Source organism: Crocuta crocuta, unplaced genomic scaffold (assembly GCF_008692635.1).
Source record: "Crocuta crocuta isolate KB4526 unplaced genomic scaffold, BGI_CrCroc_1.0 scaffold185, whole genome shotgun sequence".
NCBI classification, from domain to species: Eukaryota; Metazoa; Chordata; class Mammalia; order Carnivora; family Hyaenidae; genus Crocuta; species Crocuta crocuta.
Window position 1 is genome coordinate 145,260 of NW_027530518.1, and position 17,540 is coordinate 162,799.

The 17,540-nt window shown below is 37.5% G+C and overlaps 1 protein-coding gene across 4 annotated transcripts in view; it reads right to left on the reverse strand.

Annotated features, from left to right (window-relative positions):
• Positions 1-17,540, reverse strand: part of SEPTIN10 (septin 10) — a 69,919-nt gene that overhangs the window by 42,750 nt on the left and 9,629 nt on the right. For all 4 annotated transcript variants that reach the window (XM_077767263.1, XM_077767259.1, XM_077767262.1 and 1 more), the window contains exon 2: positions 1,663-1,731. In XM_077767263.1, coding sequence (XP_077623389.1) covers positions 1,663-1,731 — 69 coding nt within the window. The remainder of the gene's footprint in view (positions 1-1,662; positions 1,732-17,540) is intronic.

Sequence of the window (17,540 nt, forward strand, 5' to 3'; positions counted from 1 at the left end):
AGCCCTTAAAATGGACTGGGATCTTTCAGGTGAAAGAGATGTGAAACCTGAAGGGGATCTGACATTAGTTCTCCCCTGTTGCATGAGTGACAGAGAGCCATATAGCAAGGACGGAAGAATGTTCTTTTCAAGCTGACAGCAACCAGCCAGCAAGAAACTAAATTCTGCCAACAACCTAAAAGCGTCTGAAGGGGAGCTTCAGATAAGAACGCAGCCAGCCAACATCTTGAGTGAGACCATGAGCAGAGAAGCAAGCTACGCCGACCCAGTTTTATGATCTACAGAACTATGAGCTAATAAATAGGTGTTGTTTTAAGAAGCTAAATTCATGGCAATTTGTTATGCGGTAATAGAAAACTAGTAAGTATACTGTATTCTCATTTCTGCCCTTTGGGAACCCCTTTAGTCATATAAGTATGTTATCTTTATCATTAATAAAAAGAAAGTGAAACACTATGCTTCCCAGTAATGAAAGTATTCAAGATTAGAATACTTGTTAGAATTTTTACCCAAGCACATGTGTATCAGATAAAACTTTAACTAAATGGCCTGTAGAATCCCTTTTGGTTCTAAAGCTAGAAGATCGTAGGTCATGGAAAAAAAAGTTTCTCAAATGTGGCAGCGGTCACCATAATTTACTGAATAACAGGAACCAGAGAAAATGAGGACTAAGCAATGACAACTCAGTTCATTTATCACTAAAGGATTAATGGGGCGCCTGGGTGGCTTAGTCGGTTAACCGTCCGACTTTCGCTTAGGTCATGATCTCGCGGTTCGTGGGTTCGAGCCCCGCGTCGGGCTCTGTGCTGACTGCCAGCTCAGAGCCTGGAGCCTGTTTCAGAGTCTGTGACTCCCTCTCTCTCTGACCCTCCCCTGCTCACGCTGTCTCTCTCTCTCTCTCCTAGAAATAAATAAAACATTTAAAAAAAAATAAAATAATAAAATAAAAAAATAAAAATGGGGCAGACTATTATTACCAATGAGAGAAAAAAAGATAAAAAGGATGGTAGTTTGGTGGTCAAACTATAATTTATCAAAGCCATGGGGACCTTAGTATATGTGAAGGAAGAGGGAAAAGGCAAGAAGAGGCCTCATTTGGGCACAGAACTAAAAGAAATCATTTAAACTTACTGAATTACCCATCCTTGTATTTGCAATATTTTATTTAAAAAGTCATCAACTCATCTCTTTCACCAAGTTAAATATAATTCCTGTTTTAAATACATTTTCAATATGATTTACCAAAACACATCCCTCCTATGCAAGCACACTTAGAATAACCTTGGAAGCATTAAGGGCTTGATCTCACACTCAGGAAGGCATCTGACAAGACCACCAGGCGACTTCCTACACTCTTGTCATTAAAGGACTTCTCTACATTCACCAAGTTCTGCAAGTATGCCCAGCAAAAGCAGTGCTTGTCTTTCTACTGAATGCTGCAGAAACAGTCAAGAATTTTAATTTGTTTCATGTCCCATAGGAAAGAGACAATGAAAACACTCAACAAGTATTCAGTCTATTATTGATTTTTAATTTCAATCAACATAAAAGTTAAGTTATATTCAAGGTACAAACAAAAGTCTGTCAGGTCTCTGAGTAGTTACTTTGAAATCCTAGAGGTATGTAGAATATAATATGGCTCTGTTTAAAAGATATACTCACTTTCTGCTCATCATCAGATATTTGTGAGGATGGACAAGTTGTTTTTGTTGGCATGTGAGACTGAAAGAGCTGAAAAAGAAAAAAAATATTTAAAAAGATATTACTCTAAAAAACCCTGTATCTAAATGATATATCCATGTTAAAAAGGAATTCTAATATTTTTATAATCATAAAGTTGTCACTTTTAATCTACACAATTGACTCATGCTTAAAACCATGGTTTCCTTGCTGGATAAATATATGCAACATATAATATATATTAAAATACTTACCCAAATATGGAAAAATATTATAAAAGAGTAAACTCCCATTTACATCCATGAAAACAAAGCACATTGCTTTTATTTAAAAGACTTTGCAGGATTAAAAAGGGAAAATAAGCTATTTCACTAAAAAAAATACTCTAAGAGCCAAGAAGATACTCAAACTTGTGGTTATTCCACAGAAGCATGCCAGGGTAAATACAAATGTTAATGATCCAGTTTCAGTATAGTTAGAAAAGCAGAAATTTAAAAATTTGAACAAGACTCAGGGCATCTGAGTGGCTCAGTGGGTTAATCATCCAACTTCGGCCCCGGTCATGATCTCACTGTTCATGGGTTCAAGCCCCACGTCAGGCTCTATGTTGACAGCTCAGAGCCTGGAGCCAGCTTTGGATTCTGTGTCTCCCTCTCTCTCTTTGCCCATTCCCTGCTTGCACTCTGTCTCTCCCTCTCAAAAATAAACATTAAAAAAATTTAAAAAATTTTAAAAGTCCCTTAGTTATCCAACTAAAATAAAATAATTAACATTTATAGAATTCCTATTATATGCAAATCACTATGTATATTTTCTTAGTTAAGTACGTAAATTATTTTCTGAGCTCTACATATTCAAGGATCCTATAAAATTAAATAACTTACCCCAAATCATAAAAGCCAGTATACTGTAGATATACTGTATACACAGTATACACAGGTCTGATCTGCCTACAAAGCAGATATTCTTTCCACTACTGTCCCAAATTGTAAACTAAACACACATTCACTGTTTGCAGCAGTGAGGAATTGGGAAAAAGAGGCACAAAAGAAGTTGTGAGGATTTCAAAGCCATGCTACCTCAAAAACTGCTATCCTACTTTTGAGTACAGCACAAGATACTAAGTAAATGTGGAATTCTTAAAAGTAGTAATATGGATTGTAGTAAGAAAAATGCAAACAGTGCCAATAAGAAAATAGTGCAAAGTAAGTTCCCTTCCTACCCTGGATTTGCTAGTACCTCAGCAGACCTATGTATCCTTCCAGAGACAGACCATGCATGTATGAGAATAGTTGAATATGCAAGTGTCTTGCTTATGTAAATGTTCGTGGCCTATTGCTCTACAATGTGATTTTTTTCACTTTAATCTCTCCCGAAAACTGTTTCACTAGTATGCCGATCTACTTCATTCGTTTTGTGGTATAGTATTCTGTTTTGTATATGACAATATATGTAGATGTTCTATCTTTATTTAAGCAGTTCCTAGTCTTTATAGTACGCAATAAACAGCTTTGACCACATGTATGATGAAAGGAAGAGAACTTCACCACTGTAGCAAGAGAATAGTGTTCCTGGCACCATACACACATATACCCCCATCCACATACACACACACACACACACACACACACACACACACACTGGGATTGTGAGTACAATCTCACAGATACACAGGTATATATTATAACTGGATTTTACAGAATGCTAACAACAATCTACCTCTGTACGTTCTGGGTTACAGAAGCTTTTGAAGGCTGGCCACTTAACCACTATACAACTGAACCCATTGTTCCAATATGAAATGATTCCTGTCAATTGGAAGATGTCCTTAAATAAAAGCACACAACAAAAGCTCTGTGATGAACACAGGTAATAGCAATATTTTCACAATTTAAAAGGTGAAAAAATACATAATGATACAAAGCACATCAAATTGGCCTAAGGTTTTGTTTTTTAACTATATATACTTCACCTTACTCCCTCCATCCAGCTCCCTCCCCTCTAGTCATTGTGTGGCATACAGGCAGTAGCTCATGTCCCTCTCCTAGGCCAGAACAGAAAAGTGAGAACAAAGGGAAAAGAGCGGTGGTAGTTATGGAGAAAGAGATCATTAAAGGCCAAAGCAGTTTTCAGAGAAGACAATAATATTGAAATGAGTCAGGAAAGTGGTATATATAGCAAAAGAGAAGGTGGCATTAAGGGTAGAAAAAAATCCCTAAGCACTGGAGCAAGGCAAAATTTCATATTTGGGGAAAGTAAATCATGAGTATAATAGTTTGGTACAGAAAAAAAAAGTTCATTGGTCTCCTGTTGCAATTATGAATGAGGTTATAAATGAGATTGAGAAACAGATTAAGGACAAGAGATGAGTAGCTGATTGAGGAATTTTGAAGTGTCTATCTCAAGTATCTGACTTGTTGGTAAAGGCAAAGAAGTGCTACAGAAAACAACTGTTTGAGGACCCTGTTCAGGGCCTTGCCTTAAATAAATTGAGTAAGAGAGTAGAACATTTCATGATGAATGCTACTTCCTAATATAAAAAAAAATATATGGTAGGAAAGTAGCTTTGGGGTTTTGATGTAATGAATAGCATATTTTTGTTAAATGCTTGCTTAGTAAGCAATTTGGTTGATAATTATTAAAACTTGCTTAAAAAACAGGATAGGTTTTGTACTAGTTCATCATTAAATTCTGACTAATAAAACCTAGGTTATATTTCTGTCATTTATGTAAGTTCATTTCAAAGATCTGCTTTTAATTATTCATTTCCTGTGTTTCTGAATACCTGCCAAAAAAGTCTACTTAACATCTCTGTGGATAAAAGTTTTGATCAGGAAGTATGAATGAGTCACATAAAAGTATTATAAATAGTTGTTTTTAATATTTTCCACTGGTACTACCTGACTAATTGAATTTCCAAAACAAGTTTTAGAATACAAAGCTTTTAATAAATTAACAGGAAATTACTGAAGGTAAAATAATAAGGGGACAAGAGCTGACCAAGTCCTTCTAGTGGCAAACCCTAAATTAAAAAAACAAACAAACTGGAAGTGAAATTTCAGTCTGCAATATCAATGATCACTTACTATGTGTAAATCACTGTGCTGGGTAGTACGGTCACAAGAGGAGTAAGACACAGCCCTGACCTTAAGAAGTTACCTCTGAGAAACACAAACTCATGACAGGCAATCACAATCTCATTCCAAATTAGACTCACGAAAACACTACCTACACTTGATTACTCAGTTTGCTTTTTCTATATGTTTTACACTTTGTTTTAAATAAATATATACATCATACATTCATAAATACATATATGTTTAAATCTATACACACACTACCTAGAAGGAAAAAACATACAGTCCCTTCAATTCCTGGCAAAGTCTAACACACTTTTTCTAAAGTTATAATATATAATGAATCATGGGGGGAAAAAGTGATAAAACATTCTGAGGTAACTGGAGGAAGTTACGGTGCCCTACCTTCTTCAAAATTTCAGTTTGGGGAATATGAACAATACAACAGAGGTGGCACACAATTTGTTCTGGGGTCCCTAGGGACACATATAGTAGAAGACCTTTTTCCTATAAGTCAATTATGGGGAAACATTTGCTGATTCTTTAACAAAACACCTTAGATAACAAGTTTCCTTACTTGTAAAGATTCTTGAAACTACCCCTTTCTCTAGGCATAAAAATGAGCCCTAGGAGGAAAAGAAATGTAACTTGGTTTTAATAGCTTCATTTTAACTTTACTTTCCCACAGTTTTTATCTTTATAATATTAATCAAAGAAAAAGAACCAAAGTTTTCAAACTGTCCCCTTGTGTGTTTCTTGGAGTTCGTAAGGACAGAAAAAAAAAAAAAACTAAGAGAGAATGAAAAGCAGAGAGTGGTCAAAATAATTACCATAGGCCTTTCTTATGGCTTTGAAAAGGCAGAGTTCTTTGAAAGATTCCACAGACTCAATGATTAAAATTATTTTATTAAATCTTGAGTTTAAGGAAACTTTAAAATAAACTTAAGAGTCCTGATCTAAAATTTTCCTAAAAACAAGCAGTAACATTACCTGATTCTAGAAGTGGATGATAATTACAACCCAGGGAAAAAAAGAAAGAATTCAACAGAAACCAGTAAGACTGGGTAGTTTAAGGCAAAGCAACACACTGGCCTTGTTTGTACATGCCTGGATCTCCCTTAGGGCAGTATCAGTTTAAGGCAGCTTGGGGGTAGTCGAAATCCCATCAAAATATCGCCTCCGTTTACCATCATCTCTAGTAAATATAAAAGTTAGAGGATAACTACAAAGTCTAGTATTCAGTATCAAGAGATCAAGACATGGAAAATCTTGACAGTTCATGTGATAAGGAGGGGTATCAAGGTTAACAAAAGCTTACTGTAGTACATGGCTGCTTAAAATAATAAATGCAATCTTGAAGTTACTTTCCCACTCTTAATTAGAAATGGTGTATTTTATGTTTATTATAGGAAAAAATACTATTTCTAATTGCATCATTTTAATAACACTGTAATGAACATCCATCTTGTGGTATAGTACTTACACCTCCCTTCCAGCAAGAACTTGCCCTTTGACTACAAAGAATGCAGTTGGCTGACAGCTTCCAGCTGCAGAGCCTTCAGGCCACTCCTCCTTGGCAGCCCTTAGCCCAAGACTAAGCACAGACAGTGAGGGTGTCAGGGCCTGGTCCCTTCTGCACTAGGTGTGCCCCCTAACTGGCAGTCAGAGAGCTCTCCACTGGGTTGGCCCAGACTGCCAGACCTGAATACCCTCTGAGGCTCTCTCTGCCAGGTTCTGTTCCAGCTTCTTTCCTTTCACAGCTGTCAAGATCTGCATCAGAGCCCGAGGGCTTTTCCTTTCCAGTCCTGCTTCCTCCCTGTCTCTTACAAGCATTACCTCCCCCTCCCTGCCTCCCACTTCTAATCTATCTCTAACACTCTTAACTTCAGCATCTGCTTCTCAGAGGATCCAAGGGGACACACCTGAATAAACATCAATCATTTTGTACATCTGGTAATTTCCTCATGATAAATTCCTAGAATATAATTATTGATCAAAGATATAAACATATTGTCAAACTGCCCCTCAAAAAGGCTATACCTGTTCACATTTCCAAAATTAGTATGTTCCAAAAAAAAAAACAAAAAGTAAAATTTCTATGTTCATTTCATTATGAAGTCATCAATAAAGCATACTGAAACTTTTTAAGTGTTTGTCAATTTCACAGGCAAACACTGACATCTTAATTTGACGTCCAGTATTTTGAATATTTTTTCAGCATATTTTTATAAATCATAAGCTCATGTTTTCCCCCATTTGCCCATCATGGTATCCCTTTCTTGTTTCTCTTATTAACAAAAGCTGTTAGATATAACTGTGCTTGTCATGTGTATTACAAATATCTTTTCCTGGTTTGTCACTGACTTTTTTAATTTTCAGAGTCCAATCCATCTTTTCATTTCTGGTTTCTTCCTTAAATGTGAAGCTTAAAAAAAATTTTTCATACCCTGAGGTTTTTTTCCAAGTTCTTTTAGGGTTTCAGGTCTTATCATAAGTTCTGAAGCCTTCTAAAAATTACTTTCTAGCACTGTGTGAGTCAAGGCAATCCAATTTTTTCCCAACATCCTTAGCACTACGCTAAAATATATATAGCAAAGTACATTCAAACATCTATAGTCTGTTTTAGGGAAATGAGACCCCAAGGGAAAACTTAGGATGCATGAATGGACTAGAGAGGTCAATCTGACACATTGAGGAGAAATTACTGAATGACTAGAGCTGCCTAGCAAGAGTGGAATGGGCTGCCCCAGGAAGTATTCAGCTAGTGGCACTGGGGGTATTCAACAGTGACACAGTCATCAACTAGACAAACGGTAGAGCCAATTCCTTCACTGAGTGAGAAGCAAAAATAATGATCTCTTAAAAAAAAAATAATCTGAGTCTCTTTCGACTCAGATTTTATGACTGTATAGCTATGAGCAAATAGGAAAAAGTATGTGATATGAAGAATGAGCCATGGAAACTGCATGCTCAGACAAGGGGAAGTAAGGAAAGGCATAACATAATTGCCATTTAATTGATGTGAAAATATTTTTCAGAACTAAATCTCAAAGCTTATTAAAACGAAAAGTACACAGCTGAATTCCTGGGAGAGGGAGGACGTTCCCTGCAGACTCATGATTTTAAAAAAAAGCCAATCAAATTTGAAAATCAAATGGGAAAAGGAGCTGAAGAAGGGGGAAGATAGAAGAAACTCCTTGAAAGGACTTAGGGGCGCCTGGGTGGCTTAGTTTGTTGACAGTCCGACTCTTGATTTCGGCTCATGTCATGATCCCAGGGACATGAGATTGAGCCCCACGCTGGTCTCTAAGCTGAGTGGGGAGCCTGTTAAAGATTCTCTTTCTCTCTCTTTTTGTCCCTCTCCCAGGCTTGTGCACACACTCTATATAAAGTAAAAAAATAGAGGCTCAGTCGGCTAAGCGTCTAACTTGCGCTCAGGTCATGATCTCAAGGTTGATGGGTTTGAGCCCAGCCACCAGAGCCTACAGCCTGTTTTGGATTCTGTCTCCCTCTCTCTCTGCCCCACCCCTGCTGGCTTGCGCGCTCTCTCGCATGCTCTCTTTCTCTCACTCTCTCTCAAATAAACATGAAATGAAATGAAATGAAATGACTTAAAATTGACATGGGATATCTGGGAAAAAAAGAATACTGAGGAATCAGTATGAAGACTATCAATATACTGCTTTTTATTTATTCCACAAATGCACAAAATACTTACTAAAAGACTTTCCATCATCAAGACAGAATAACAAAGGTGAATAAGCCAATATCCTTGCAATTTAAATTTTAGTATTGTGGGAAGACATGCATTAAACTTACAGACACAACAATAGCTCAGGGTACACTGAACCCTGCATGGTCAGAGAAGGCACTGCCAAGAAAAGCCTTGAGCAAAGACTTAAAGGAGAAATAGGAATATTCCTAGCAAAAGGGAAAAGAAAGTGGAGGAATCAATGTGTGCAAAAGCATGCAAGTATACTTGGAATGCTTGGAAAACTGCAGTAAGCTCATTATCATTTAAGCCTAAGGAGGCTTAAGGTTAAGTGCAAGAAGGACAGAAGAGGTAAGCCTGGACAAGGAAACAAGGGGCTGGACATCCACTCTGCCTTAGAGTGAAGCCACGCTCACCTTCAAATGTCCTGACCTAAGGTAATTTGGTAGATGTTACTGTGAGGCAGGAAAGAAAATGAGATAAATCAGCACCGGTTTGATGCAATTTTGGAAATACTTAGTTTAAGGTTTTCGTGGGCACTCTGGATCCCTCAAGGAGATTCTACTTAACCACTCAAGTCTTTAGTCAAGTATATAACTAACCTAGGGTAACTCTCACATGATTATTAAAATAAATACAGTGGTGGGGTGCCTGGGTAGCTCAGTCAGTTAAGCGTCTGACTTCGGCTCAGGTCACAATCTCACAGTTCATGAGTTCAAGCTCCGTGTAGGGCTCTGTGCTGACAGCTTAAAGCCTGCTTCAGATTCTGTGTCTCCCTCTCTCTCTGCCCCTCCCCCACTCGTGTTCTATCTGTCTCTCTCAAAAATAAACATTAAAAATAAATAAGTAATAAATACATGCAGTGATAATTCCCATTTTCTCTTAAAGTTTCCACTGATTCCCTAAGACTGGAATTCATCCATAATGGTAATTCTTCCACATTTTAGAGCACTAAAAATTCAGCCTAACTCACTAAGTCAGTCAGGCTTGCTTTTTTAGACTGAACATAGTTAATATATATTACTAGTAACAGGCTGCAGTTTAGAAAGTATTATCCCATTTTTACAAGTCAAAAAAGTTAAGTCTTTCTTAAAAAAGGAAAAAGTTCCATATGTCTATGTTGAAATACCATTTTTTCCAAAAAATTGGAAGTGATACATATGAAAATTAATATAAATGATATGTGATATTAAGTAGCAAAGTAAGAATATAAAGCTGTACTGACATCATGGTTACAGATTATTCATGCATATGAGCAAGTATATGGAGTCTGATTCTTAGAAGGAAGAGAATACTACCTTTTCTTCTTGATAACCATTAATATTATCATCTATGTGAATTTAACAGACAATAATAGAAAAAAGAATATAAGTATTTTTCAAATATCCATAAAAATGCATTTATCCAAAAGATATGTATTGAATGACTGCTATGTTCCAGGAACTACACTAGGTATGGGGTAAGTATAACTGAACAAAACATTAAAAAGTCCTGCCCATCAGGGAGCTGCCATTACAGTTAGGGGAAGACAGGCATACAGCAGATACTGTGATAACAGAGAATAATAAATGCAATTAAAAAAAATAAGAAAGGGGGATAGAGAATGTGGAGGTGGCATGGGTAAGGAGGTGTCATTTTGGTTTTATTTGTTTTTAAAGATTTTACTTTTTTAAAGTAATCTCTACACCCAACGTTGAATCAAACTCACAACTCTGAGATCAAGAGTTGCATGCTCTACCAACTGAGCCAGCCAGGTGCCCTGAGGAGGTTAGGGAAGGCCTAACTGGAAAGGTGGTAAGTCCAGCAAAGACCTGAAGGACTTAAGGGAGCAGAGCAGGTGAAGGGGCTATCTGGAAGAAGAGCATTCCAGGGAGAAGGAATTAAACCAGTGCAAAGATCCTGAGGCAGGTGTTGCTATTGGTATGAGGAACAGCAAGGAGGCCAATGTGGCTGGTGGCTGCAGGGGAGGAAGGGAGCTGCACAGTGGTCAGAGAGAAATGAGTGCCAAATTATGTAAGGACTGGCTTTGAAGAGCTTTTCCATAAGAGAGACATGATTTCTCTTTATATTAAATAGTTCACTACAGCTACTATGTTGAGAGTAGACTAAAGAATGGTAAGGCAGATGGAATTAGAGTGTATTATGCTAAGTGAAATAAAGCACGGAAACATAAATATATGATTTCGCTCATATATGGAATTTAAGAAACAAAACAGATGAACATAGGGGAAGGGAAGGAAAAATAAGATAAAAAGAGGGAGGCAAACCATAGAGACTCTTAAATACAGAGAACAAATTGAGGTTGGCTGGAAAGATGCTGGGTAGGGGGAATTAGCTAAATGGGTAAGGGGCATCAAGGAGAGTACTTGTTGAGATGAGCACTGGGTGTTATGTATAAGTGATAAATCACTAAACCATACTCCTGAAATCATTATATACTGTATGTTAACTAACTTGGATTTAAATAAAATTTTTTAAAAATTTTTAAATGGCAAGGCAGAAACAAGGAGACTGGTTAAGAAGCTATTATGTTAATTCAAGAAAAGAGATCATGGCAGAATGCGAAAGATGTAAGCGGTAAGACGTGGTTAAATTCAGGATCTACCTCAAAAATAGAACTTGTTGAGAGGTGCCTGGGTGGTCATTCAATTAAGACTTCAACTTTGGCTTAGGTTATGATTTCACGTTCATGCGTTCGAGCCCCACACTGGGATCTGGGCTGACAGCTCAGAGCCTGGAGCCTGCTTTGGATTCTGTGTCTCACTCTCTCTCTGTTTCTCCCCCATATGCACTCTGTCTCTGTCTCTCTCAAAAATATATAAACATTAAAACAATTAGAATTTGTTGAATGTTCAGTGTGGGATGTAAAGAGATACAGAGAATAGTTTTCAAGTTTTTGATTTGAGCAACAGGGAGGAGGGAGCTTCCATTTACTGGAACTGGGAAGACAACAGAATGAGAAGGACTGTGGAAGATCAGTTCTCTTTGTAACATATTAAATTGGAAATGTCTATTGGATGCTGAAGTGGAGGTACTAGGTAGGTAGCTGGATGCATAATTTGAGAGTGAAGGCTCTCTGGATCACAGGTGAAAATTCTGAAGCCATCAGTACATGGCAAGTAGTCAATGCTACAGGAAGAGATGAAATCACCCAGGGAGTAAAGGTATTTAGAAAAGACAAGAGATCTCAGAAGTGAACGCTGGGGGACTCTAACATTTAAAGGCTGTGGAACTGAGGAGCAACCAGTCTAAGTGACTGAGAAGGATTAGTCAAAGAGGGTGAAAGAAATCCAGATATGTGTAGAATCCTGGAAGATAAGTAAAGAAAGTCTTTGGGGGAAGAGTGTGTCACTCCCATTCCTTTACATATTGTATGTGGTTGTTGCTTGTTTTTAAGCCACAACAGAGTTGGATAGTTGTGACAGAGACCATCTGGCTTATGCTGAAAATATTTCCTGTTTGACCCTATAAAGAAGATCCCTTATCTAGAAGACCCTTAATCTAGAAAAATTAGAAGGCAAATAAATGAAGAAAAAGTGGTACAATTTTCAGGCAGCACCAAGGCCTCCGGAGTTCAGTGGTCATGACTTAAGAGTGAGACCATTCAGCATGATTTCCCTCAATCTTATCAGCTGTGAGGCTGCATGAGTGCAGTCTGGAGATAGTGTAATTTCACTGTGTGTGGCTTTTGCCAGTGGAGAATGATAAAGCAAGGAAATGACTATAAATGTTATGAGGACTTACAGCTGGGCAAAAAGAGGAAAAAGAGCATGGAGAATACGAGGGAAGGTAAAAGATAATAGGAACAACAGGTCAGGTCAAAGAATTGTGGGACTTGGTACCATGGGGAAAAAACAGACAAAGCAGGAGGTATGGTCAGAGAGGAATGCCTGGAGGGGCTGCATTTACAGGTAATAACAAGGTCAAGGTATTACCCATAAAAAGGAGAGGTGAAAGCAGGATACAATATACAAGATATTGAAGGAGAAGAGGCCAAAAAGTGAAAGGCAGGGTATTGAAAGCATAATCCATGTGGATATTGAAATCACATAGAATCACCACAGGTCTAATGTTGGAGAATCACAAAGAGCCAATACCTACACCATCAAACATGGAGGCAGATGGAATTTCAGAAATTAATGTAACAAAGAGAGGTAGTGAATAGACACAGTGGAATAGTGAATTGAGAGTCAAGACAGAGAATATTTAGGGAGGAGAGGAGAATGATCTGGAAGTGGCCATGAGGTAAAGAGGTCAACTATGCCACCTCCTGGTTCCATGCTACAAGGGGTGTCCATTAATGACAGGAAGCCCTGAAACACAGCTCTTGCAAATCTCCTCTGGGGAAAGTTTAGTCACATGTAAATCTAGTAAAATATTACTATATTCTGACAAAATAACAGACACATAAGGAAGACTTAATCCATCTTAACCCAAGAAAAGTAGTGAGCAGAACTCTTTAGGGAGCTGTGAAACATGACATAAGCAATAAATAAGTGAAAATTTTTATTGTCCCTCTTTTATCCACATTGGCAAAGAGGAATATCACAGTGTGATGATGCCCTGTTCCCTCTCTATGGCAATCCTTTTGTCCTAGGCCATACTCTCCTTTGATACTATGGCCTCACTAAGGCCCTACAGGATTTGACACCATCTATCTCTGCAACTTCATCTTGTTCTTGATGACCCCTTTTGGAACGTTTTCAGACATGCCAAAGTTCCAACCCAGCAACTATCATTCCCTCTGCCTGGATACGCTTTCCATCCTTGGCCCCATACAAAAGTTCCTCCTCTCAAGGAGCTTAGTGAAAAGGACACAATTAAACAAAAAAGCAGAGTATGGTCAATATCATAAAGGAAAGGGAGTGATGTGATCTAGAGCAGTCAAAGGGGAGTGGGAGGTAGATTTCCAATAAGGTGCAAATGCAATTCAATGGAGGAAAGGACAGTCTTTTTAAAAAATGGTGCCAGTGGGGCGCCTGGGTGGCTTAGTCAGTTAAGCATCCGACTTTCGCTTAGGTCATGATCTCGCGGTTTGTGGGTTCGAGCCCCGCATTGGGCTCTGTGCTGACTGCCAGCTCAGAGCCTGGAGCCTATTTCAGAGTCTGTATCTCCCTCTCTCTCTGACCCTCCTCCGCTCACGCTGTCTCTCTCTCTCCTAGAAATAAATAAAAATATTTTTTTAAAAAATGGTGCCAGAATAGACTCCCATATGCAAAAAAAAGGAACCTGCTACCATATACAAAAATTAACTCAAAATAGATTGTAGACATAAAACTTTGTAGTCTTAGGTTAGACAAAAGTTTCTTAGCTACAACACCAAAAGCAAGATCCATAAAAGAAAAAAATAATAAATTGAACCTAACAAACTTAAAAAGCTTCTGCTCTTCAAAACACTGTTAAGAGAATGAAAACCCAAGACACATATTTTGGTAAAACATTTAATTTATAAATCATTTATCTCATAAAGGACTTATATGAGAAATATATATCTATTTAAAACTTGTACAACTCAATAATAATTACACAATAACTTAAGAAATGGGAAAAGATTTGAACATACACTTCACCAGGAATATAGAGATGGCAAATAAGCACATGACAAGATGCTCAACACCATCACTCATTAGGTAAAGCCAAATAAATTACAAGATATGACTACATACCTATAAAAATGACTTTTTAAAAATTAACAATACTGGCAAAGACGCAGAGCAGAAGTCATTATTGGTGGAAAGGCCAATTGATACAAACATTTCAGAAAAGAGTTTGACAGCTTCTTAAATTAAATACATACCTAACATTCCACTCTTCAATCTAACTCCTAGATATAAACCCAGATGAAATAAAAACTTATATTTACATAAAAGCCTGTAAGTGAATGTACACAGTAATTTTATTCAAAACTGTTAAAAACTGGAAACAGCCCAATGTTCCTCAAATAGAAATGAACAAACTCAACTGTGACATCTCCATACAATGGAATACTACTCAGAAATAAAAAGGAACATGGAACAACATGGACAAATCCCAAAAGCATTGCATTCAGCGAAAGAAGCTAGCTCAAAAGCTACAGTAGGACACTCTGGTAAAGGCAAAACCACAGGAGCAAAAAACTGATCAGTGATTGTCAGAGACGGAGGAGGACTACAAAGAAGCACAAAAGAATAGCGGGGATGGGAATGGTGACAGAACTGTTCTATATCTTTGATTGTAGTTGTAGTTACACACAAATGTATGTGTTCATCAAAACTCATGGGACATTATAATAAAAAAGGGTTAATTTCACTACACATAAATTATACCTCAATAAAAAAACTTAATTTATGAAGATATAATAAAATTTTCTAACTAAACAAGTAATCAATTCATGCGAGAGCAGCAGCTAACAAAAACTTAGAATATCTGAGGATAAACAGGTCATTAAGACAACAAATGATTCTTTGTAAGCAGCAATAAAAAAGTAAATATACACCAAAATAAGCAAATGCAAAAGGAGATTAAAATATTTTCTCCAATTGTTCAAATTACAATTCAGTTTGAGGTTCTTTTGGCTCTCAGAGTTATGTAGAAACTGTAAATTGGATTTCTTTTCTATACAACAGAATCTCTGTTACTATATGACAAGCAGATTATCTTCTCCCAAAACAGAGATTCCCTAGAAATGATCTCAATGGCCCATGTCACAGTAGAGAAGAGTTAACATGACATCAGTATAAACGTATGGCATAAGAAGGCTGTTAGAATTAACTGCTTATGGTGGCAACAGATGCAAACTGTTGGAGCACTAAAGTAACTGCCAAAGCCATGTATGAGGGCCTGGGACAAGGAGGTACAATGACAACATGAACAAAACCAGACTTCTAAGCAAAATTTGAGAAAATGGAAATAACATTTATTTTATCCAAAATGGAAATAACAATACTGAGCATCTAAGGTTGGGAAGATAAATGTGATGTTACAACTAAAGTACTTCTCGCAGAGAATGCACTTCAGCATTCAGTATCATCCAATTATCCCAGTAGATGTACTCGAAGCAGCAAAGGTGAAATCCATATAAAAATGTATCTTGAATACTTTAATGCTTGCAAATATCTTTAAAGATTACCAGACCACTAAAATAAGTAAAAATATGTACAAAGAAATTGAAAATAATGGCTAAAGCTCCCTTTAGTTTTTTTAAAATATGCATTAAAAATTTTTAAGTGAATTTTTTCTTGATTGGTAAATACAATTAAAAGGCATCTCATGTTCAGATGCCTGGGTGGCGGAGTTGGTTAAGCGTCCAACTCTTGATTTTGGTTCAGGTCATGATCTCATGTGAGATATGAGCCCTACATCATGAGATAGAGCCCTACATCAGGCTCCGCACTGTCAGTGTGGAGCCTGCTTGGGATTCTCTCTCCCTCTCTCTCTCTCTGCCCCTCCCCCACTCACTCTAGCTCTCTCTTAAAATAAATAAATAAACAAAGACATCATTTTATTTTCAAAACTGATTCAATCATTTCTGGCTAATCCGCAGCTCAAAGTAACATTTCAGCTAACGGGTCTACATTCAACTAAGGAAAATACTGCTGTGCACAACTTATGAAAAAAACAGTACACAGATGACTCAAAATACCTTTCTACACATATCATAATAACCAGGTTAACAGGACTCCTTGCTGTCTCTATAAGCATAGCTCACACAGAAGGCAGGATGAACTTGACCTGGTTCTTAAAAGGAGAGGGCAAAGGAGATCAGAGAAGTGTCTCATGGTTTTCACATCTTCTGTTTGGTAAACCCCTGGGTCATTTGACACTAGGCTGCCTGAAATTAGTTTTAATGGGCTAGAACATCCATTTTACCTGGCCAGGACCTACAGGGCCAGATCATCCTCCTGGTCTCACCCCACATCCAAATCTCAAACACAATTATCTCTTCTTTCCCAACAGTAGCCCCTTCTTCTTCCTACGTATATATTACTTTGTTCAACATATGGCATTATTTCAGTTTATTTTTCAGTTTAATACATTATTCAGGTCTGATATCCCAGTAAATAACCCTGTGCCTCCTATAGAATTTCTATTTCTGGTCATAAGCATTTCTGGGACCTATCTTTTGTTAACTAAATGATCACTATGCAATCTCTACAATACTGACATATATTTACTTTTGCGTGTGTCTGTTGTCTCAGGCTTAGTATCAGAGTATGTAGGATTCCTTAAATGGAAAAAGATTTGGGACAGCCTTAAATGGAACTTAGTTGAGAGGGTACATCTTTATCCATCTTCCCTAACAGAGGTTCTACAGCCTTAGCTCTCCCCTGTTCCTATCACAGAAACAACCACTTCCTGTCACTTGAGCTTCCAAGCATCTTCCCTTGTAAGAGAAAGAAGTAGGAGTGAAATTCTAGGAGCCTTCTCCTCAGCTTGTACCTCCCTTGGGATACATTTCAAAAATCTTTCATATGCTGTCTACCTTTACCTTCCTTTCTAGTCTCAATACCAAGTTTACTTTTTAAATTTGCCCCAATAATTTATTTGCTCCATAACTTAAAATGGTCTGAGAAAACAGACTGAAAGAAACTGAAAATTCTAGAATTCCCAATGCAATCAATTCATGATTACTGAGAGAATATGGTAAACATGTTTCTCCAAACCAAGGTCTAAAGAAAGGGATCATGTACTCAGAAAGACACTCGGCACTGTTCTAAGACTCAAGACTTCTCTAACTTAGTAAAACTGTAATCACACTTTCATTTGTCTATGATAATATGGTAGCCAAAGGTAAACCTGTACATCTGATGTAACATTATTTTCATTGAACAAAACAAACAAGGAAAAGGGAGCTGCCAAAATATAATCCTGAACAACTTTAAGACTGGCAAACAGGGAGGGATGCCTGGGTAGCTCTGGTTGAGCATCCAAATCTTGATTTAGGCTCAGGTTGTGATCTCAGGGTCATGGGATATAGCCCTGCATGGGGCTCTGCACTGAACATGGAGGCTGCTTGAGATTCATGGAGGCTGCTTGAGATTTTCTCTCTCTCTCGCTCTGCCCCTCTCCCCAGCTCATTCTCTCTCTCTCTC